This window comes from Ptychodera flava, assembly GCF_041260155.1.
Source record: "Ptychodera flava strain L36383 chromosome 3 unlocalized genomic scaffold, AS_Pfla_20210202 Scaffold_25__1_contigs__length_14229661_pilon, whole genome shotgun sequence".
NCBI lineage: Eukaryota > Metazoa > Hemichordata > Enteropneusta > Ptychoderidae > Ptychodera > Ptychodera flava.
This window is the reverse complement of record NW_027248279.1, coordinates 11,774,698-11,798,272: the sequence shown is the minus strand read 5'-3', so window position 1 is coordinate 11,798,272 and position 23,575 is coordinate 11,774,698. Positions and strand designations below refer to the sequence as shown.

Genomic DNA, 23,575 nt, shown 5'->3' with positions numbered 1-23,575 from the left:
GCCATTTTGTTTTACGGAAATCAAAACAACAAAACCAAATGACCGACCTCTCCAAAACCTAATGGATTGTTCATTTTTTTGAAATAGTTGATGCAGGCTTCACATATTTAAGTACATATCAGTGGTTCTGGTAACAAATGTTCCAGAGAACACAACGAGAATGGGTATGAAATATGGATGCTAAACCATAATGCACATACAATCCCTAATCCGGTACTTCACACGTTAAAACGATACACATTTCCCAACCGGTGTGTGGAGGGACTGTGGTCTAACAAATGATTTATTTCTCCTTCCACTTGCTTGATCAGTGAGAGTTTGAAAACTGAGATTAATTAAACAGGTGATGAAATACTAGCAGACTTACCAAGCTGAGAAGTCTTGATGGAAACTGGGCCTGCTGAAATGGTCCCCTTTCATGGGATACCCACAGTGTTAGAGTGTAGTTGGTCTCTCGGTTACCGTACACAACCTGTTTAAGAAATTTGCATGAATAGAGGAAAACAGTAAGAGACAAGGTAGTGAGTAGTGTTCAATGCAAAGATGTAGTCACAGTAGACTAGGTCTGTCTTGTTTTCATGACAACTTCAAACAGATGAGAATTTCATCCACATGCCAATGGATTGCTATGTATGGGAGAAGCGCCCTCACACATTGTAGTGTTCCACAGCCCACTCAAGTTGGATGACTATGTAGAATTCCAGATCAACCTGTTTGTTTTTCACAAAGTTTACATTAACAACGCATGCACTTAAAAGGTACCTTTTACACCATTTTAATATGCAACAGTTTTGATGTCATCTTCAGTATTTACATTGATTATTTTTATTGGCTTGCAATGTTTGAAGGACTTCTAATAAACTGGGAAGTGCAGCAATAGTATGGTAAAATGATTGCACATTTCAAAATTTAATTCTCTTTCTACCAGGCTCCATAGACAAACCATAGAAATAAATAACACTTGGGAGAAAGAGGATTGGTAGTTGATAGTCAGATCTTTATCACTGTATGCATAATTTATGAAAATTATAATGACAATGTCCCAAAGACAGAAATGTATCACATTCTTTTTTATAAGAATGCAGAAATTAGTCAAAACCTCTGAAACGTCTCACACATAGACACCCCTACCTTGCAATCTGTTTAGCAATGGAAACATTTTATATCAAAATGATTAGTATGGATCATATAGCCTCTTTAATTTGTAGTGAATTTTAAAGTAAAACACACCTCAGGAACAGATAGTCGGACTCTCAAATTTCCACAGTTCTTTTCTGATCTACAACTTGTGACAGCTCATTTTAAAGGTCTTGCAGAAAGAAAAACGCTTGCTGGCTTAATTTTTTAAAAATCCTAACTTTAATTTTCCCCTATACAGTAAACACAGGAATGGCGGCCATTTTAAATTTGAACTATCCCAAAATTTTAGGTAATTTGTTTTGCTGATTCAAAGTTTTCCACGGTGACCCCCAATTTTTATTGTTGATTTGGTCAGAGAACGGTTAAAAGTTTCATTCAGGAAAGTTTGAGCAAAAGCTTTAGTCTTTCACTTTTGAGGCGCATACTACCTTAAGAACTATAACCATTTCAAAAGCTTTGGCTAGCGCGTTCATATCCTGAACAAATACTTTATAATGTCAATCATAAAACAAAGTTCATTCTGTACTTACATTTTTCCTTGTAGCAAACATATACTCATCATTGAGTTCAAAGTCTTCAACTTCAGCGATGACTTCATGGTCACTACTCTCATAGTCAAAATAGTCATCAGAATAGATTATGGACGACTTCCTGCCAGGTTCCTGACGTTCAACATACACCCTCTCCGGCGGATCATATCCGTCTGCTCCCCTGGAATATTAATGGAAAAAGGAAACTTCAATTGTCAGAATTCATTAGATGACTGGGATCAGTACCGTAAGTACCTTGGCATATCTGAGAAATGTGATTCTTATTTTGTCTTTTACAAATCTTGAAAGACGTACTGCTTTCCTTGTATAGCTTGAGATAACTTTTAATTCATTCAAAATGATGTTTATATCTAGATTTGCCGTACTCGTCTGAGTATAAGCCCCCGGTTTGGCAACACTAAACAGCAGTAAAACTAGGGGAGGGGCTTATACTCGAGCAACCCCATGTTATCTGGCATGGACGCTTAATTTATGCTAATTTTATGCACGATTTTTTTCAATGCCACTGGATCTTTCTATCGCCTTAAAAATCGACTTACACATCCAAAGAAATTGATTGTACAATCTCTGAATACAGAAGTGACATTTTGGTGAAATTTCAGCATCGAAAAAACCCCAAACTTGAAACAAAGACGTCATGTATGCTGCTGATCAACAGGGTCAGTAATGTAAACAGGCATGCATTGCCTACACTGAAAGGCAACTCAATATTCCAGTATCAAACTGTCTACATCTTGTGAAAACAACAACATAGCAGTGGAAATTGTAATAGTCACCAGGAAAAGTCTTCACAAATGAAAGGATAATTGCTTCAAACAAAAGAAATTGCATGTTTCAAGCATGAAAACATCATGGCCGTGACTGAAAATAAACAAAGGCGGACATGAGTGAGACTATTCTATTTAGGCGACGGGGGTGAGCAGGGTCAAAGAATCAAGATAGTACTGGAAAAACGTGTCATTTTCCTTACGATATTGTCAAGGGAACTCCAGTTTCCCATTGTTTTAACATCTTTTAATAGTTTCTTTATTATCTAAAAGTAATTTTACCAAGTTAAATGACCAAATATACTCTCCTAACCTTTCTGTATTTGAGTTACACTAGGGTAGGGGCTTATACACGGATGTAATGCATTTTCTAAAATCCTCCAAAATCAGTAGGGGGGGCTTATACACGAGCAGGGGCTTATAATCGGACGAGTACGGTAAAGATAAAAGATACAGACATCTCAAATCTGAACTCAGTATTTCATCCAAGATGCCACAGTGAAAGGATCAATGCTCCCCCTGGCCATGACTTCAAGACAGATAGGAGATATTTGACAGAACTTTGAGATCTGTCAATTCATGCACTTTCAGATCTTCATGCATACATGAGGTTGATAAGAAACAAAAAGTTGTTCATCTCATAAACATCACAAAGGCAGGCATGAAAACTATACAATGTGACATCTGTTGGACAGTTACTTGGCATAAAAAGTAAAATTTGTGTCACATGTTAGGGACAAGTTACATTTTAAAATGTGTGTATGTACATTGTTGCCTCGTCATGGATGGATACCAGCGAGTACTTTTACACATGCAGTCTTTTGTAATTGCACAATACTGTCATCTTGTCATACCAACGGACTGAGAATCTTCCATATGTTTATTGAAGACATACATAGCTTGCAAACATGCACAAACCATACAACTGTGCAACCTAAATGAAACATTGCCCCAGTCTAACACTCTGATACACCTAAATGTTTGACATAGACTAAATACCAAGTTATTCAAAATATACGCAAGCCGAGACAGACGTGACACACTTACCACCAAAATGATTTGACATTTTCCTGCATCAAATATCAAGTTATTCAAAATATACACAAGCTGAGACAGACGTGACACACTTACCACCAAAATATACGCAAGGTGAGACAGACGTGACACACTTACCACCAAAATATACGCAAGGTGAGACAGACGTGACACACTTACTACCAAAATATATGCAAGCTGAGACAGACGTAACACACTTACCACCAAAATATACGCAAGCCGAGACAGACGTGACACACTTACCACCAAAATATACGCAAGGTGAGACAGACGTGACACACTTACCACCAAAATATACACAAGCTGAGACAGACATGACACACTTACCACCAAAATATACGCAAGGTGAGACAGACGTGACACACTTACCACCAAAATATACGCAAGGTGAGACAGACGTGACACACTTACCACCAAAATACACACAAGCTGAGACAGACGTGACACACTTACCACCAAAATATACGCAAGGTGAGACAGACGTGACACACTTACCACCAAAATGATTTGACATTTTCCTGCATCACATGCCAAGTCTCTCCAAAGTCTTCTGACTTCCACAGCTACAACAGAAGAGACAGAAACTGACATCAAGCGTATGACACTAACCAATTAGTTTCCTATCTATGCCAGTCATGGAACAGCCTGATATTAACCTAGGGTTGTGTTGTCTCTGTATATTCATGGAAAGGGTCAATTTGTTATCCATTCATCAGAATTAGAAGTGGGCTGGAAATTTCAGGGGAGTTTACCCAATCAGAAGAGTAATCTCTATTGTCTAGTAGGACATGCTGGCATGTCTCAAATATTCAAGACTGTTTGCACCTGATCATTTCAAATCAATGGATTAGAATGTAGATTTTGAATCATCTCATCACAAACAATGGGATGACACAAGAAGGGTTGGTATTGGTACATGGAGGTATCATGGGCCAGTGGCTAGAGCAGTGGACGCACGATCACAGGATGGTGAGTTTGAGCCCCGGCATGGCTATGGTGTTGTGTCCTTGAGAAAGGCACTTTATTCCTCATTGCTTCTCCCCACCCAGGAGTGATGGGTACCTGGTAGGACAGTGGTTGTAATGTGTGCGTTTAGCTCTGCTGCGCTTATTGGCTGCACATGTGAGCTGTTGTTTGCTCCCCAGGGAGTTGAGTGGTATCATATCAGGTCTAGTGACCAGGGGTAATAATAATTGTAAAGCGCCTTGAGCACATGTACTTGTGGATATGTGCGCTATATAAGAACCCGTTATTATTATTATTATTATTATTATTATTATTATTATTATTGCATAATGTAAAGGCTCATACAGTGATAATGTATTTTACAGCTGGTAAACTAAGTAATAAAGGTGAGAAATTCTTCATGTACAAATGATTAGAGAGGAGTCTAACAATCACCACACTCAGAAATTTTGAAGAGAAATATCTATGAAACTTCTACCCGATGGTGTAGCTGCCAGACAACTTGGCAGTTGTACAAACTACATGTCGGCCAATTCAGGGAAAGGTGGGGAGATAAAGAAATAGAAAGTAACACAATTCCTTCACACAAACTGACTATCTTACCTTCTTTGATGGGTCATCAGAGTCCATACCAAGGACCACATTTGCATCTGTTTTGTGCGTAGATAGCAGAGTTGGCTTGAAACCAGGCTGCACGTTACTGAATTCATCGTTAAAATTTCTCATCACCCAGATTTCTGAATGGATGACGTCTGTGAAGATGTACTGCAAGACAAATGAGGCATGTACATACATACAGTAAGTCTTGGCTGATACCTTGTGGTATTGGATGAAATCACAACATGAGTCTTTTTTTCAGACGATATTACCCATGATCATCATGTCAACCATTGTATTTTCATAATTTTGTGTGAGGATCTACCATTGGCTGTAAATCTCACACATGTGGAGATATGACCAATCACAGAAGTAGACTGTTTTCAATACAAGTTGAAATGGCTGCAGAACAGAATTCAACTGCAGAGTGTTTTCAAAGTGTTGCCGGCAATGAATGCCAAGATTTTAATTTATTCATAGCTGATTGATAATCTAAAAGTGTTGATAGGAAAATACCTTGAGGTCAGAGGTCAGAGTTGGAGTGAGTGTTTATCATTGGACTGTTTCAATACAGTCATTTGGATATCATCCTTGTCATATTAATGTGAAGCTTAATTAGGTCAATATATTACTCCTTCAATATTTTGATATTGAAACTAAATGTGTCGTTGCAATACTTGATTATAGCTACATGTAGGCCTGAATGTACTTTACACACACATTGCAATACTTGATTACAGCTACATGTAGGCCTGAATGTACTGTACATTCACATTGCAATACACTGAAACCTGTCCTTATGGACACTTGACAAATGCGGACACCTCTCATTTACGGACACTGTGTTTATTCCCGAACGGCTGTTATTACAAACAATAGGTCGGCAGCCTGACAAAAGCGGACACCTTTGAATTGTGGAAAGCGGACAGCTCTTTGATACAAAGCGTGTGTTTCCTATTGTTATGAACCTGACAATTACGGACAGATACTTATCACTTTGTTGCGGACACTTGTCACGTATTTCTGTATATCGGAAGATCAAAGATTAGTTTGTCCAGTTTGTCACAGCCATTACGGACAAACAATGGCCTGCCTGTTTTTAACGCAAACGGACACGCTGGCGGATGACACCTTCGTATTGTTTTGACTGCCGACAAGGCACAGCGAAGGTGATTGAACTGATGTCGAACCACATGGTGTAAATTACACCTTGGAAAAGCATGGACGATGACTGACAGATTTGCACGAAGTTGCATAGTCCACGTTTCTACATCGCGTATGGTGACATGGTTCGCCACTAACCACACTCGGATATATCCACAGTTGCGAGTGTAGTGATACGTACCGGCCGCCGCGTACTATGCATAGAATAATTGGCATAGTACGCGGCGGCCGGTACGTATCACTACACTCGCAACTGTGGATATATCATAATAAAACACATAAATGAATTAAATTTCACTTATTTCTTTCATTTACATCGTCATTGAATGTTATGTATCAGATACTAAATGCTGGTTTTGATAGCGTCCACATCGCGATCGGCTAAGCTCGGTACCGATCAGTGCAGTGTCTGTTTTTGCGCCTATCTACAGCCATGCTAACAGATACGGTACGTACGGTAAGCAGAAATCGGATAGTCGTTATCATAATTTATGCAGTTTCCATGGAGTTTTTTCCCGCTACTCAGACTTTGCTACGCCACACTTGCACTTGGGTCTTTTTGTATGATAAACATGATACAAATTTTCTTTTTAAACGTCAATCAAGTTGAGTGACACGACCGGCTTCACTGTGCATAAACCGACAGAGCCGTGATTGACTCAAATTCAAATGATTTCATTGGTCGTCCCTTTTTTTATTGTCTCATGGCGCTAATATATTCAAAGTTCTTTTGAAACCAATAATAAATTCAACCGCATGGACAAAGAAGGTTCAACCTTGTAAGTGATTGTTTTTAATGTCGGCGACTCTTTGATATCTGGAGAAATAACGTATAAAATCCGACCAAAAGTGCAAGTTGGCGACATTCTAGATCGCAATCATCGAGCATCAACATGTCTATCAAGCGTAAGCGTATCGAACTCACCCTCGACCGTAAAGTTGAAGTTATCCGAGCTGCAGACTCCAGAAAACTCAGCTGTCGACAAATTGCTATTGAGTTCAGTATCGGTAAAACTCAAGCCAGCACTATTCTGCAAAACAGAGAGACGATTTTGCAAGAATACGAATGCAACCGAGAAGGCAGCCGAAAGAGACTCTGTGTCCGCACAGAATACGAAGAGTTGAACGCACTAGTATGGGAGTGGTTCAAAAAGAAAAGAACTCAGTCAATCCCGCTATCAGGCCCGATGATACAGAACAAGCACTCATCTATGCAGAGCAACTGAACAAGCCTGAGTTCAAAGCTTCAAACGGTTGGCTCGAGAGCTTCAGTAAGCGAAACAACCTATCATTTCACAAAGTGAGCGGTGAAAGTGCCGATGTGCCCCAAGAAACAGTAGACTCATGGACAGCGCGACTTCCCCATCTCATCGAAGGTTATTCACCCAGGGACATTTTAATATGGACGAGACCGGCGTTTTTTACCGCGCCCTTCCTGACAAATCGTATGCAGCGAAGGGTGAAGATTGCAAGGGTGGGAAGAAATCGAAAGATCGCATTACAGCCGTCCTTTGTACGAATATGAACGGCACTGAGAAACTGAAAGCAATTGTCATCGGGAAAGCAGCAAAACCAAGGTGCTTCAACAACGTTAATCTGAACTCTCTCCCAGTTTTGTGGCGAAACAATAAAAAGGCATGGATGACCACAGAACTTTTCACCGACTGGCTTCGAGATTTCGATAGGAAGATGCGGCAACAGAAGCGCAAAGTCCTGATGTTTATTGACAACGCTCCAACCCATCCTCCAAATGCCGTCCGTCTCACAAACACGAAGCTGATTTTTTTCCCTCCGAAAACAACGTCAAAACTTCAACCGCTCGACCAGGGTATCATTGCAGCCATGAAGAAAACCTACCGAAAGAGACTTCTTCGCGCTGTTTTGTCAAAAGCAGAAGATGAATCGCTGTCTGCAAATGAAATCGCAAGAACCGTCAACGTCCTTGACGCCTGTCACTGGATTGGTCGTTCATGGAATGAAGTGACTGCAGAGACTATTACGAGCTGCTTCAGGAAAGCTGGGTTTCCTACCAACGCTGCAAATGAAGCCGATGAAGTGAATGAAGACACAGAGCTAGACCGTCTTGTTACAGCAACTGGCCGTGCCCTTGGTATCACTCAACTTCTACGTTCTTCGGACTTTGTCAATGTCGACAGTGAAGTCCCGACCGATGCTGGTGTAGGCGACGGTTGGGAAGAGGAATTTCTCCGTGACCGACGAGGTGAAAACGATGGTAGTGACTGCGACGACGATCAGCAAGGAGACAAAGAAAATGAAGATCCGCAGCCAGTGAAATCATCGTCGGATGCTCTGAGGTTGATCGGCAACATCAGCATTCGCATTGGACAAGCATCCACATATCATCGACAGTCTTGTTACCATCGAGGAAGAACTACAGAAAGCAATCGCCAACCGTCATCATGCAGCTAAACAACAACACTCCACAAGTTTTTCAGCGCCCCGTAGTCAACAAACTTTCAAACAACTTGAACACTCATCTTTAAATGTGTAAAGCATGTCAAGAGAATCCGAAAAATCTGTGCAATTTCAATATGAGTTTTTTTTTTCCTTGAACACTGTTTCGTAGTACGTCAACAATACGATGAACTTTCCTTTCAATGAAAACATGTTTCATTTTTATTGTACTGTATATCTTCGTGAGTGTTATCTGTCTTTATTGGTAAAATAAATTACAGTACACGTACATGTACTTTTCAAGTAAAACGTAACTTTATTTGTTCTTCGTATTTTGTGTGCTGTGTGCGGTAGGTTTGGTCGTACATGCATTACGAGTGTCCGTGTTTGTAAACATGAAACTGCAAGAAAACAGACGTGTGTCCATTCATGAATATTAATGAGTTTCACAATTACAGACACCTCCAAACAACGGACAGTAAAGTCATTCCCAATGGTGTCCGCAATTGACAGGTTCACTGCAATACTTGATTACAGCTACATGTAGGCCTGAATGTACTGTACATACACATTGCAATACTTGATTACAGCTACATGTAGGCCTGAATGTACTTTACACACACATTGCAATACTCAGTTCGTTACCACTCTAAATTTGGAGGGTCGTTTGCGCAATCGCAGATTGGATGACCTCGGTGAACTTTGATATGCGCATGCGTATTCAATCCCAGAATGCATCAAACAGATTACAGTGGGAATCTATGTACGTACGTGTTGCCTACGTTATCTGACGCGGAAATGGACGATGACCGGCCACAGTGCAGCCGGGTAACGAATTACAGTCAACTCGCACCTTTCCCAACCCGCCCAGAACCAACTTGTCCAATTCCAACTCGCCCGATACCAAGTCGCCCGATTCCAACTCGCCCTATGCCAAGTTGCTTGTTGTTTGAGATGTAGTTGTAGATTCCATGTACGCAAACCCGATGGCCCGAGGCCAGCTAGCTCTGCCCATGTGGTGGGAGGCCGTATAACGCCGGTAACACACAGCCCTGCCATGCAGAGCTAGAGGCCAGCTATTTTCATGCCGAGCCAGTAACTCGTAAAAGACGGTCCTACTGTTCCTAAAGACATGAGCCAGTAACTGCAGTAACTTTCCCTATACGTAAAGAAACCGAACGAAATATATTCTCTCAAGAGATTTGCTAAACATGAAGTTCGCAAATAAAAACTTTTCCGCGTTGGAACATATTTCAAGCCCTAGCCGCACCTATGGTTCTAAATATTAGAAATATTTCTTGTAGGCTGTTTTAAGAAATAAAACTTTTTTTTTTACGTACCAAGTAGGTCCTACTCATAAAAATTGCAAAAAAGTATCGGGCGAGTTGGCATCGGGCGAGTCGGTATCGGGCGAGTTGGAATCGGACGAGTTGGAATCGGGCGAGTTGGTTCTGGGCGGGTTGGAAAAGGTGCGAGTTGACTGGTACCCGGTAGGCTAATAATGCCGGGACCGATCACTTAGCGAAGGTAAAAAGGTTGTTTACACACCAATTTCAAGCTGATTTAGACCTCAATGTTCACTTTGCCGTACATTTTCGTCCGTGTTCATAACTGAGCGCCCATTCATTGGTAAATTCCCGGGGACAATTCATTGGTATTATCACTGTATGTATTATAATGATGAAGTTTCGGAATGCGAATTAAGTTGAACTTGAACTTGAAGGCGACGTGCAAAGTAACTGATTTCACTCCGTGCCCAATGTGTCTAGGTCGGTTCTGAATGTGTGACATACACGTGTTTGACTAACAGCAGTGTATCTGTATTAAAACCTGTATCTCGAGCATGCTGAAGCTTAACATATTTACGATGTGGTTTAACTTTATAAGGGACAGTGGAAAGTACGAAGTCAATGTCAACCCCTACCCACGTACTACCCTAGTGTGGGGTATTTGGAAATAATCTTATGAAGTTTGATAAATGCCTCAACCCCGGGAAAGACAACTTGGAACATTCAGTCAATAAACATAGCTCTTTATCAAAAATCTGCACTTCCAAAGTCTTTGAACCATCCACAGTTTGGCGATCATCAATTTCGCTGGCTTGACCAGGCTAAACGAATACAATTTGGAAGGGTAACCGATTTTCAAAAATGTCCCCCAACGTCCCCCATCAACGTAGCTCAATGAAACTGCCATCCTTTGTTCATCTATATTTATCGATTGAATAACTTGAATGACATTGCTCACAAACACATAAGTACGCGAAAATGGGACATTTTTGAACTGCAGGTGCTTGACCTGTCACTGCCGATACTGAAAACATTGAGGTGACGATCGCACTACGTCAAACAGAAAGCTCGAAAGTTGGAGAATTACGACTTATCATGCTCTCTTGCTGCCATGATGTTGTAGTGAGGTATAGTCACGAGGTTAACCACGACCGAATTTTTCCTAACTGGGCCTTGCATAGTGTTAAAACAAAGGCCGAAATTAGCTGATGTCCCAAACCAGACACGAAGACTTCGAAGTCAGTGACGTAATCGAGTGGAGATCTGGGCATGCGCAGTCGTTCGAAAACGACCCTCCAAATTAAGAGTGGCAACGAACTGATACTTGATTACAGCTACATGTAGGCCTGAATGTACTTTACATTCACATTGCAATACTTGATTACAGCTACATGTAGGCCTGAATGTACTGTACACACACACTGCAATACTTGATTACAGCTACATGTAGGCCTGAATGTACTGTACACACACATTGCAATACTTGATTATAGCTACATGTAGGCCTGAATGTACTGTACATACACATTGCAATACTTGATTACAGCTACATGTAGGCCTGAATGTACTGTACATACACTTATACAATGCAAGATCCGAGGTACATGAATATTCCACAGTGATTAAGGGTCATTAACATAGAATTTTAATACCGAAACAATGCTCATTAGTGTAATCTGCATATTTGAATATCATTATACCCCGCATCTTGCACTAATAGCATACACTTTGCAATACTTGATTATAGCTACATGTAGGCCTGAATGTACTGTACACACACACATTGCAATACTTGATTATAGCTACATGTAGGCCTGAATGTACTGTACACACACACATTGCAATACTTGATTATAGCTACATGTAGGCCTGAATGTACTGTACATACACACATTGCAATACTTGATTATAGCTACATGTAGGCCTGAATGTACTGTACATACACATTGCAATACTTGATTATAGCTACATGTAGGCCTGAATGTACTGTACAACACACATTGCAATACTTGATTATAGCTACATGTAGGCCTGAATGTACTGTACACACACATTGCAATACTTGATTATAGCTACATGTAGGCCTGAATGTACTGTACACACACACATTGCAATACTTGATTATAGCTACATGTAGGCCTGAATGTACTGTACACACACACATTGCAATACTTGATTACAGCTACATGTAGGCCTGAATGTACTGTACACACACACATTGCAATACTTGATTATAGCTACATGTAGGCCTGAATGTACTTTACACACACATTGCAATACTTGATTATAGCTACATGTAGGCCTGAATGTACTGTACACACACACATTGCAATACTTGATTATAGCTACATGTAGGCCTGAATGTACTGTACATACACATTGCAATACTTGATTATAGCTACATGTAGGCCTGAATGTACTGTACACACACATTGCAATACTTGATTACAGCTACATGTAGGCCTGAATGTACTGTACACACACATTGCAATACTTGATTATAGCTACATGTAGGCCTGAATGTACTGTACACACACATTGCAATACTTGATTATAGCTACATGTAGGCCTGAATGTACTGTACACACACACATTGCAATACTTGATTATAGCTACATGTAGGCCTGAATGTACTGTACACACACACATTGCAATACTTGATTATAGCTACATGTAGGCCTGAATGTACTGTACATACACATTGCAATACTTGATTATAGCTACATGTAGGCCTGAATGTACTGTACACACACATTGCAATACTTGATTACAGCTACATGTAGGCCTGAATGTACTGTACACACACATTGCAATACTTGATTATAGCTACATGTAGGCCTGAATGTACTGTACACACACATTGCAATACTTGATTATAGCTACATGTAGGCCTGAATGTACTGTACACACACACATTGCAATACTTGATTATAGCTACATGTAGGCCTGAATGTACTGTACACACACACATTGCAATACTTGATTACAGCTACATGTAGGCCTGATGTACTGTACACACACACATTGCAATACTTGATTATAGCTACATGTAGGCCTGAACGTACTTACACACACATTGCAATACTTGATTATAGCTACATGTAGGCCTGAATGTACTGTACACACACACATTGCAATACTTGATTATAGCTACATGTAGGCCTGAATGTACTGTACATACACATTGCAATACTTGATTATAGCTACATGTAGGCCTGAATGTACTGTACATACACATTGCAATACTTGATTACAGCTACATGTAGGCCTGAATGTACTGTACACACACATTGCAATACTTGATTATAGCTACATGTAGGCCTGAATGTACTGTACACACACATTGCAATACTTGATTATAGCTACATGTAGGCCTGAATGTACTTTACATACACATTGCAATACTTGATTACAGCTACATGTAGGCCTGAATGTACTGTACATACACTTTGCAATACTTGATTATAGCTACATGTAGGCCTGAATGTACTGTACACACACATTGCAATACTTGATTATAGCTACATGTAGGCCTGAATGTACTTTACACACACATTGCAATACTTGATTATAGCTACATGTAGGCCTGAATGTACTGTACACACACACTGCAATACTTGATTACAGCTACATGTAGGCCTGAATGTACTTTACACACACATTGCAATACTTGATTATAGCTACATGTAGGCCTGAATGTACTGTACATACACATTGCAATACTTGATTATAGCTACATGTAGGCCTGAATGTACTGTACACACACATTGCAATACTTGATTATAGCTACATGTAGGCCTGAATGTACTTTACACACACATTGCAATACTTGATTATAGCTACATGTAGGCCTGAATGTACTGTACATACACATTGCAATACTTGATTATAGCTACATGTAGGCCTGAATGTACTGTACATACACATGTATTAAAGTGAATACACTTTGCAAAACAGAACAGAGCAAAATTAAGGCTTTAAAGTTCACTTAGAAAATAAATTCCATCTGCTTGATAGAATGTCTGCTCTGTGGATGTAAAAAATGAGAGATCTTACCCGACTGTTATCAGCTTCACTGTGGTAAAACTTATCAATAATTGAGTTTCCACCATTGGTTAACTTCATTTTATCCTGCTTGGCTTGAAAAGTCTGACCATAATCCGAAGAAATGTAGACTTGACTTGTGGAGAGAGCACTGGGTTCCATGTCTCTGGTCAAAGCTACAATGACGTCACTGCCTGCCCCAGCCCAGTGAACTACCATTTCATTGTGATGATCATCAGATAGCTCATATTTAGTCTGTGAAAACACACCAATAATGATGTCTGGCATTAGGAGGAACTCAACAGACAAAGTTGTTGTTTTGGTGTGTTTACTTGTATCAGTCAGTTTTGTATTAAGATGTGATACAAATATGGTGAAATACTAGTCGATAAAACATGCATCTACATTCAATCATAAACTTTACAAGATTCAATCCACATCTACTATCAACACAGAGTACATATTCTCCCTGGATAGTACAGTGTTCTCCCCAGCGGACAAATAGCGTGGCGGTGCCGCCACGCTTACGGCCACACCCGCCACGCTTTAATCAAGGCCGCCACGCTTACCACTTGGCCCGCCACTCTGTGATCACGGCCCCGTTCTTTGTAAAAATCTTTTCATTTTCACCGACATTCGTTGTTTGAACGTCCTGTTCATTGTCCTCTTTTTGTTTACGTTCTATAGGCCCTAATTATCACGTTTACACCTCGTTTTGTCAAGTTCAATTTCAAAGAATCTTAATTTTGAAGGTGTGATAAACGCAATTTGATGGTGTAAACCATTTACCGACGTAAATAAAAGACGTTCAATTAAAAGACGTTGTCACCGCGGCCAGCGGCAACGCTGATTACTTGGCCTGGGGGGTGACAAGGATGGCGGTAAGGGTACGGATAAAGTACTTCAAAGACTTTTGCCGTGAACATGAAAGGCCGTGAACTCACCATCATCACAGAACAAGAGAAGAGTAACTGGTGTTGACCCAGACATGGAAAAAATTATTTCCATGGTTGATTGTAACTCCAGATGAAAAAGGTAGGTGAAATAAATACAGTCGCCCGTTTTCGTTTACTCAGATTACTGTACAGCCTGTACTACGTATAAAATTTAAATACGTAAACATAGTTTTTGTGTTCGGCATGCGGCCGATTACCCGCAAATTTCACTCCCCGTTCACCAGTTTGAGGGCAAAACTTAACTCTAATGATTAAAAAATAAGAGATCGCCCTATTTAAGTGTACGAAAACGCGATTTCACTTTACTTCCAAATGCAATCGTAGCACGTGTTCAATGGCGGCCATTTCTTGTTATTGTTTACTATCCGTCAATCATGTGATATCGTTCGAGACGTGTTTTGAGTTTTATTCATTCGTCCTGTCATGGGACTAGTTGTCTTGACATTTTTTTCGCGATTTTAATAAACTAAATGTCAGATCGGTTCGATAAATGTCTTTCGTCAAAACCTTGCGTCGTGTATTGTCAAAATTGATCGGTGTGTTTCGAGGGCGCTCGTGCCGATCCGAGCACTGTATGACTGGAGGAGAGTACTAACTAACAGTTCAAAGTGAGAACGCAGAGATCGTTCGGTTCGGCGTGGTTTCTGATATCTCTCATCCTTTCAAGGGAACAATGTAGGTCTCCTATTCTAGAAAGTTATTTTAGGTTTCAAATGCCACCGTAACTTGTGAGTGTTGATAATTGCTATGTCTCTCTAGAATCTATCGTGCATGGCGGCGGCCATTCATGATTTTGTTTCATGTCTGTTTACGTTTATGGCTGTAGGGCTTCAATAACAATTTTCACTGGAACGAACGGCTACAGCGTTTTGTAAATCATCGTCGCATTCCTTCGTTTTACGTTTTATGGCAAATATTGCCACACTATCAACCGAAAATAACAACTACAAAATTATATTTGCGGTGTCATTTTTTTGTGGCTGGTAAGATTACATAAACTTTCGTGTCACAACCAGACCCAAGGAGGCAAAAACTCGGGGGTAAAATCGAAGTGTCCGGATACTTTTGATATTGTACAAAGTGACCTTTTCGTCTTTTCTTTTAGGAATGCTATGCAGGGCATGTCAGAAGTTGAACATGAAGGCCTGAATGGTTCTGGTGTGTGGAGTGTTATTCTGCCTGTCCAATATGTTGTTACAATTTATGATTAAGTTTTTGATGTCCTCTGTTTGAGAATGTTAATAAAAATAATGATCATGTAAAGCAAATGCGTCTTGTATTAAAAGTAAGATGTCTTCAGTGTAGTTGCAGTTGCAAGTAGAGATCCCATGATACATATGCAATAATCATGCAAATGATATGTAAATTATATGTAAATATTATGCAAATTAATATGCAAATTAGCCGCCACCCTATTTCAAAATCCTGGGGAGAACACTGTAGTATATTTCATGACAAGAAAAGTAATCCTGTTGTGTTGATGAGATTCTTTGTCTTGCTACAATGGCTCTAGGGAGAACATTGCGTTACAGACAGAATGTGTATTTAGTAAAACCATATCATAACATGGCCAAGCCATGTTACTGGGAATCCCTTTATTGTCAAAAATCACACACTTGGTAGGGCATAAAGGAAATTATGAAAGTGTTCAAAAATCATTCACAAACTGCATCTAAGCAACACAGTGACCACTTTCAATTATTTCCAGTTACTTTTCCCCCATGTAAACTAATACTATATGTGACATCCCATGTAAACTAATGCAATACATGTGACATCAGACCAACTTTGGCACAATATTTGTTAAAACAAACTTGAATAATTTCTTCTACTGTACAATACATGTAGTTCTTGAAATGGTGATGGTGATGAAAGATCTACGGCTTGTCCCTTTGTTTTCACAAAACAATACACAAACATTTCAAAGAAACGTTTCACTTCTAAACATTTAGAAGAATGCAAAAATGTGTCAAATTCAAACTGCAGTTCATTTCTAGCAATAATAATGTTTTTCCACTTCTTTTGTGAAGCCAGTGTTAGCTGAACTGTAAGCTGTAAGGATGATAAATTATAGTATTGATTAAAATCTGATACAAACCATTTTACAGCCTCTTTAAATAGATTTCCTTTAAGGGAAAGGCTTTAAAAACCAACATAAGTTTTTGGTTTTGCCACTGTAACACCAAAATCTCACAACAAATAACATTAAACTGTCAAAAGACTTGTGTAACTGCTGACGATTTGAAAGTTCAAGAGTTGTTACGACCAAAACCAATGCAAAACAAACTCTCACTTTGATAGCTGATACAATGTTAAGTTGACCTTAAGTGAACTCTAGTGACCTTAAATGACCCGAGGCATCCCAAACATAGCATCAAGTGGTGTTCCCACAACAACCACTTTCAAAAAGAGACTACGCTTTGAAAAGAATGACAATGAGAGATACAGACAAATACACTTTGATTTACAGCACCAACATGGTGAACGGACAGTGTGCACCAACCCATTATGACATGCTAACAGCAGGGTTTTACATGACGCGCATTTCTGCGTCCTTTACGCATAAAACCGGACGCAGGACCCCTCAAAAACTAAACCACGCGTCCCTTGGGACGCAGCAATATCTGTTGCTGGTGTACACCTTGCGAAGCTGCTGAACACGTAAAACACATCCCAGTAAACTTACCGACCCCGTACTTTAACCCTTAAAGTGCCGCGTCGGTTTATAAACCGACACGGCATTCTCGCTCTCAGCGCCACGTCGGTATATAAACCGACAGTGATTGCGTTCTATGCTTATGCCTAACTTAGCTATGCATTGCCGAACTCAGCCAGAAGGAGGGTATTCCTGACCCTTTGAACCCAGTTTAGTACCATATAAGGACTAAAATAATGACATCATGCAGCCTAACAATCGAAAATTCCAGTAATTTATGCGAACTTTCTTCAAAAGAGGTCAGCGGTTTTCATGAATATTTAATCAGGTCTGCAGTTTCACCCGTACGCGGATACGGCCACAGTGCATTGAACGAAACATGTACGTACGTTTTGAAAGCTTACCATGCCGTAGACACGGAAGACAACTATATTATGCCAAGCTACTGCCCTCTGGGTGATAGAAATGATAGATTTTACAGTTTTTTTGAGAATATTTTATGGAAAAATGACGCGATTTGGTGACCAAATCGATCGCGATAGTGAACTTCGAACGTATCGGCGGCCAAGATGGCGGCACTGTGTGATGCCTAACTCTCGACATGGAACCCGAGGTTAAGGTTTTCGAAGTCCAAAACATGCAAGATTGAGAAATTTGTAAGGATTCGGTTAAATTGAAGTGTATTTTGTGAATTTTCAAGCGTTTGACTGCCAAAAAGCCCCTTTAAACTGTTGATATTTGACCTCCGGCCGTCCTGAAGCGAGACGGCCATAACAGTCATCCCGGTTTGTATGAAATGTAGTTGTTCTGAACTGTTGACATTGCGAGACATTTCCTACGTGTTACGCATTTTTTTAACTGAAATAAACCGGACATGAAACTTTTTTCTCGATACTTAGTGGTTTCTTTCCATTTTGTGGCGGATTTTGTGGCGTGCTTGTCAAAAAATGTGATCAAACTTGGCGAACGGATTGACTAGTATGTATGGTAGTACGAGTCCGTGACTCGATAAGCCACAGATAGTTACACACGCGTACGTGAATTAAACTAATGTAAGTTGGGTCAAACACCAAAATTAATCGATAAAAAGGTTAGTGAAATGTGTTTTTGTCTTCAACTCTTCATTATAGTTATACAGGCGGTTCAAACTATACAGAGTCAGTTGAATATGCCCTATAGTTGTGTGCATGTGTTGCACAATAGTTACCCCTCCATGTACAATATGGAACCTTGTTGTCTCTGTGTATGCAAATTAATACTAATTGAACACAGTGAAGACCATGGCATTGATAAACTATAAAACATTTTTGTGAAATAAATTGGGACCCCCATATTTTGATGTAGGACTCCCATTTTCTAACACCAGGAGTCCCAGGGACTCTCAAAAGTTAAAAGTGATGTAAAACCCTGCTAACACTTTGCTACACAACTTTCATTACTTTTCTTTATTTTAATGTCTTATAATTGTGACTCAAGATGTTTGTGTTATAGAGCTACATGCAATGACTGTGCAAAATTAACAATGAAAAAAATTCAAAAAATTGTGAATGTCCTTGCACTAGAGTGTTTAGCTGTTGGCTCTTCTCACACAGTATTGACAAATACAAATTTGCAAGTTCACCATTTACCGGTACTGTTGCTACATGTACATACATGTACCCTCACTCACTTGTTTTTTTCACTTGAAGTAATTTCAGTAACTCATACAAATTTTAAATAATTATTCCTCCTGGACTATGACTTTCTATACATAATTTCTATTTTGTATCACATGATTTCCATTCTGTATCACATGATTTACTCATTGTGTGGATTTTGACATCACATTAGCAATGCAACAATGCACTATTCACTGAATAGTGTAACATGTTGGCTCTATTCAGCTGAACTGCAGGGAAGGGCTTTTCATCTCATCTTTTTTACGGTCCGAGAATGAAATTCCAAGCCTGAAATATGACACTGGTAATGCCTTAAATACAGTCCATCCCACTGACTAAAGTTCAACCCTAGGCTAAGCGTTAACCTACTTTTTCTTACAAGTGGTGAGAGTTCACAGTAACAACTCTTCTGATACATGTACATTACACCATTCAATCTCTCTCCAAACATTTCAATGTATGTTATGCATTAACAGTGATACTTTCATGCTGGAGGCTTCCCACATGGAAAATACGGCTGTACTGACAGTTTTGGTAAATTGAATTGAAGTTTTCTTTTTGAGATGCGTTAGACAGAAACAATTATTTCCTTCCATAAAAACTGGGATTGATGTACACACACTGGTACGTGAAATACAATGTGTGTATCTGAGCTGAGAATAATTCATATATGAAATTACATAGCTCCATATAGCCCTACTGTACCAGTAGATATCAAGACCATGTCATTTGCAACTCATTTTATTTACAACTCCCTATTTGTTACTCATGCTGCTTGCAACTCATGTTATTTGGATTCACTCATGTGACTGATGCTTCTCTAACATGTAATGTGGCTCATAAATGTAGGTTGGCTGAATATAATTGACATTAACCAATCATTTCAAAATAGAATAATTAGATGCTCAACAGCCTTAGCTTCAGACTCCCTAAGTTGCTATGAATAATTCAAATCTATCAATCTGCTGTCACGTTCTAAGCCCCTGCTCACTGGGCACCAAATTTTAGATATTTTGTCCTCTGCATGAGCACATCAACACAGATCTGTGTTGACTTTGTTATAAATCAGTTTCCTGGTTGTGACGTCCTAAGTATCAGTAGGAGACAGCTCAGCACGGGGTCATTTCAATCCATTTTCAAAATAATACTAAAACTCAAAACACCACCTGTTGCTGCCGTTAAAAAAATCAAGCCGTTAGCAAAATGAAGTCTTTAAGGTGAGCATATGATATGCTACATGTCGGTTATTCACATAGTCAAAGCCATCTGTTTCAAAAAAAAAATATTGAACAAATGAGGCTTTCATCCTCTTTTTTCAACACTGAAAACCTAGAAAGTTATGCAACCCAAACATTTTCAAGGCTAACATTAAAAATAATTTAAATTTTCACAATTTTCCTGTCTGACTTGTCACCTAAGTTACAATCCATGTTGCTCTATGTGTTTGTGAAATGTGGAGTTTAGCCACTGTCACTCAACTAACGATTTTCACTATCTTGACATGTCTTCTGATATTTGCCACCAACCAATACAATGTACTGGTAGGTGCTGGGATTACAGATAGAGTTTGGGACAGGGTACTAGGTGTCCTGGTGGCTGAAATTGTCAGGGCTTACTGCATGTCATGTGATATCAACTGAACTAAGAAAATAGGAGAGATTCATGGATACCAAACCACTCAATCATGTTACAATTGATTGTTAACCCTTTTCCTGCCAAGTCGGTGAAAATCCGCTTGAAATTCGGTGTAGCCAGAATCTAAGCACTGGTGACCGTTATTCTCCCAACGCGGTGGAAATCGGCCCTTTTTGGGTACCCCCTTTCCTGCTAAGTCGACGGCACTACGTTTTGCTATCCCCTGTGCGTTTAGGGGTCATCCGAGGAGAGGTTTTCTGACAGGAACGCCTTTTCCCCTCGAAATGGGTTCGCAGGGAGTCGATAGACAGGGAAAGGTGCAGAAACCTGTCCGCCAGTCCCCCACACCCGAGGGGGGCTGGGTTTTTTTTACCGCTTTTTAGCGGACTTGGCAGGATAGCATGGTGACGTTTTCTGGCGGAGTTGGACGTACTTGGTTGCCTGGCACTATAGAGATTGCTGCCGAACTTGACCAACTCGGCAATGCTAATCTAGAAGGCTACCTCTTGCAAACGACTTGGCAGATATGCCGATGGTGCGAGACGAAAGTCACTTATTCAGTTGTGCGTGACTGAAAATGAGAACGTATTTTTGACGGGACGGCTCGACTTGTTCCTCCGATGGAACAGATATGAACGACTCGGAAATACCATTACAAACTGGTGTCCGACGTACTAAGCTGGGCTTCAGCTCTGCAAGTTCAAGCCAGGCAACGTCCTTCACCGCCTTGGCCATGCCATTCAATGGACGTAGCTTTGGATTTTTTATTTATCCATCGTCCGAAGTATTGGCTCTGGTTTGCAGGCAAACGTATCCTCTTGCCGACGCATTGGTAACTACGTACGCTGTTTGCGTACAGAGAATTCAAAAGGTGACATGAGGTCAATATGCTACATGTACGGGGATACCGCCTGCATTTAGCAGGGACTGCTTTTGTTATGCAAACCAGCTAGCAGTACAATATGGCTGCCAGCATGTGGACACGTCGATGGCTAGAACAATGGAAGCATATTGCGTTGCACCCGTGCATCGCAAAAGTGAACTGAAGACTTGGGGTAGTGACTGGTTATCACTGGTTAGCTGCAGCCCAAGCCATGTCGGTACAAACCCGTACCTGACTGAGGACCACTCGATTAAGTCAGTAATGAACGGTAACACTCGTAAGCCAACTCCCAACTGAGCTGGCAAAACTACGTAAAGCTGTGCTTCAATGGCTCAGCCATGTCGTTAATACAACGGCAAAAACGTAGTTTTTGTGCTACACTGCCAAGTCGTTGGAGGTACGTATTCAATTGACCCTACCCTGGGGAAACAGGACAGGTTTGACGGTGCTGCTGCACCCCTAGCATGACCCTCAGGGTCTCTGACTAACAGACGAGTGAGGTGATGTTTGTGCCTAGCGGACGTACGTAATACTGAAGGAGTTTATTTCCGAAAAAATAAACATGAAACGGCAATAAAATGACGCACTCCCAGGGGCAAACAAAGCCGGTGACCTCAATTTTTTTCTGCAGCAACCCTTGAGCTCCTTCCCCTGTCTACGGGCATGTAGAAATTATCGAAGTCTAACACGTATAAGTACGGCTAAACTACCCTGAAAATGGGCGATTTCTGCCAAAATGCCTGGCAGGATAACATGCAGGAGGGCCAATCTTTTGCAGGCACATATTATGGGGCGGTTTTCTACTGACTTGGGAGAATAATGGACAAGGGCGCTCGGCAGGAAAAGGGTTAAAGGCCTGTGTTGTCACCAGATTGTCTCATCAGAAAATTTACCGAGCAGATTACAATTTCAATTAAGCTACTTACATTCCACACAGCTGTGGTGTTATGATGCTTGTTATTGTGTACATTCTTTTCAAAGTGATTGCTGTGCATAGTGTATTCTAAAATCATGTTCACATTGGCAACCCAACTGAAATTTGGGCCGACGCAAAATAATTGTCCTTTTGGGATTAAATTTGGTCCGTGTCCACACTTACCGGTACCAGAATTAGGGCCGACGTAACTTTACCTTCCTTTGTGACCTCTGACCTGTCAAAGTTCAAAATGGCGCATTTGAATATGGCACGCTGTTTCTACTGTTCATGATTTTCCTGTGTTTTTACGCACAAGAAGGGCAAATATGACTACCACTCACCCTTTTAATCATCGGAGAGATCTTCACCATTTATTGGGATGAGCATATGGTATATATAAGACCGCGGAGGAGAAATAACCAGTGCGCGGCATTTTTGACATGCCTCTCTAGTCTATTACGTGCACTGTGGAATCGAATGACATGGTCTCGTTTGCGGAACAAAGGTGGTTGGAAGTTCAGCGTACATGGGATGATATTAAAATGTAAGACTGGATTGAAAACTTTCGATATGTGTAACTTTAGTTTCAAACATCGTTTGTTTTGTGCGAATAGTGTGACTAGTTCAACTTCGATCCATAGCGGAGGCCTGGTCAACTGGGACCAGGGCCGACGTAACGTGTCCACACTGGCGATTTGCGTCGGACCAAATTTGCGTCGGCCCTGAGTCGGCCCTGAACCCCCCCCTTCTAACCGGGACCAAACTGAGTCGGCCCAGGGCCGACTCAGCGTGTCCACATTGGTTTTTTACGTCGGCCCCGGCCCTGGTCGGGACCTGGGCCGACGCAAAGTCATCAGTTTGAACGTACCATAAGATGGGACA

General features: G+C 40.5%; 1 protein-coding gene across 1 annotated transcript in view; it reads right to left on the bottom strand.

Moving 5' to 3' along the window:
* Window positions 1–23,575, bottom strand: part of LOC139125266 (sortilin-related receptor-like) — a 71,595-nt gene that overhangs the window by 39,525 nt on the left and 8,495 nt on the right. Inside the window, exons 2-6 of the mRNA XM_070691356.1 lie at window positions 14,002–14,244; window positions 5,084–5,245; window positions 4,010–4,077; window positions 1,671–1,851; window positions 368–472 (exon numbers count right to left, since the gene is read on the bottom strand). Coding sequence (XP_070547457.1) covers window positions 368–472; window positions 1,671–1,851; window positions 4,010–4,077; window positions 5,084–5,245; window positions 14,002–14,244 — 759 coding nt within the window. The remainder of the gene's footprint in view (window positions 1–367; window positions 473–1,670; window positions 1,852–4,009; window positions 4,078–5,083; window positions 5,246–14,001; window positions 14,245–23,575) is intronic.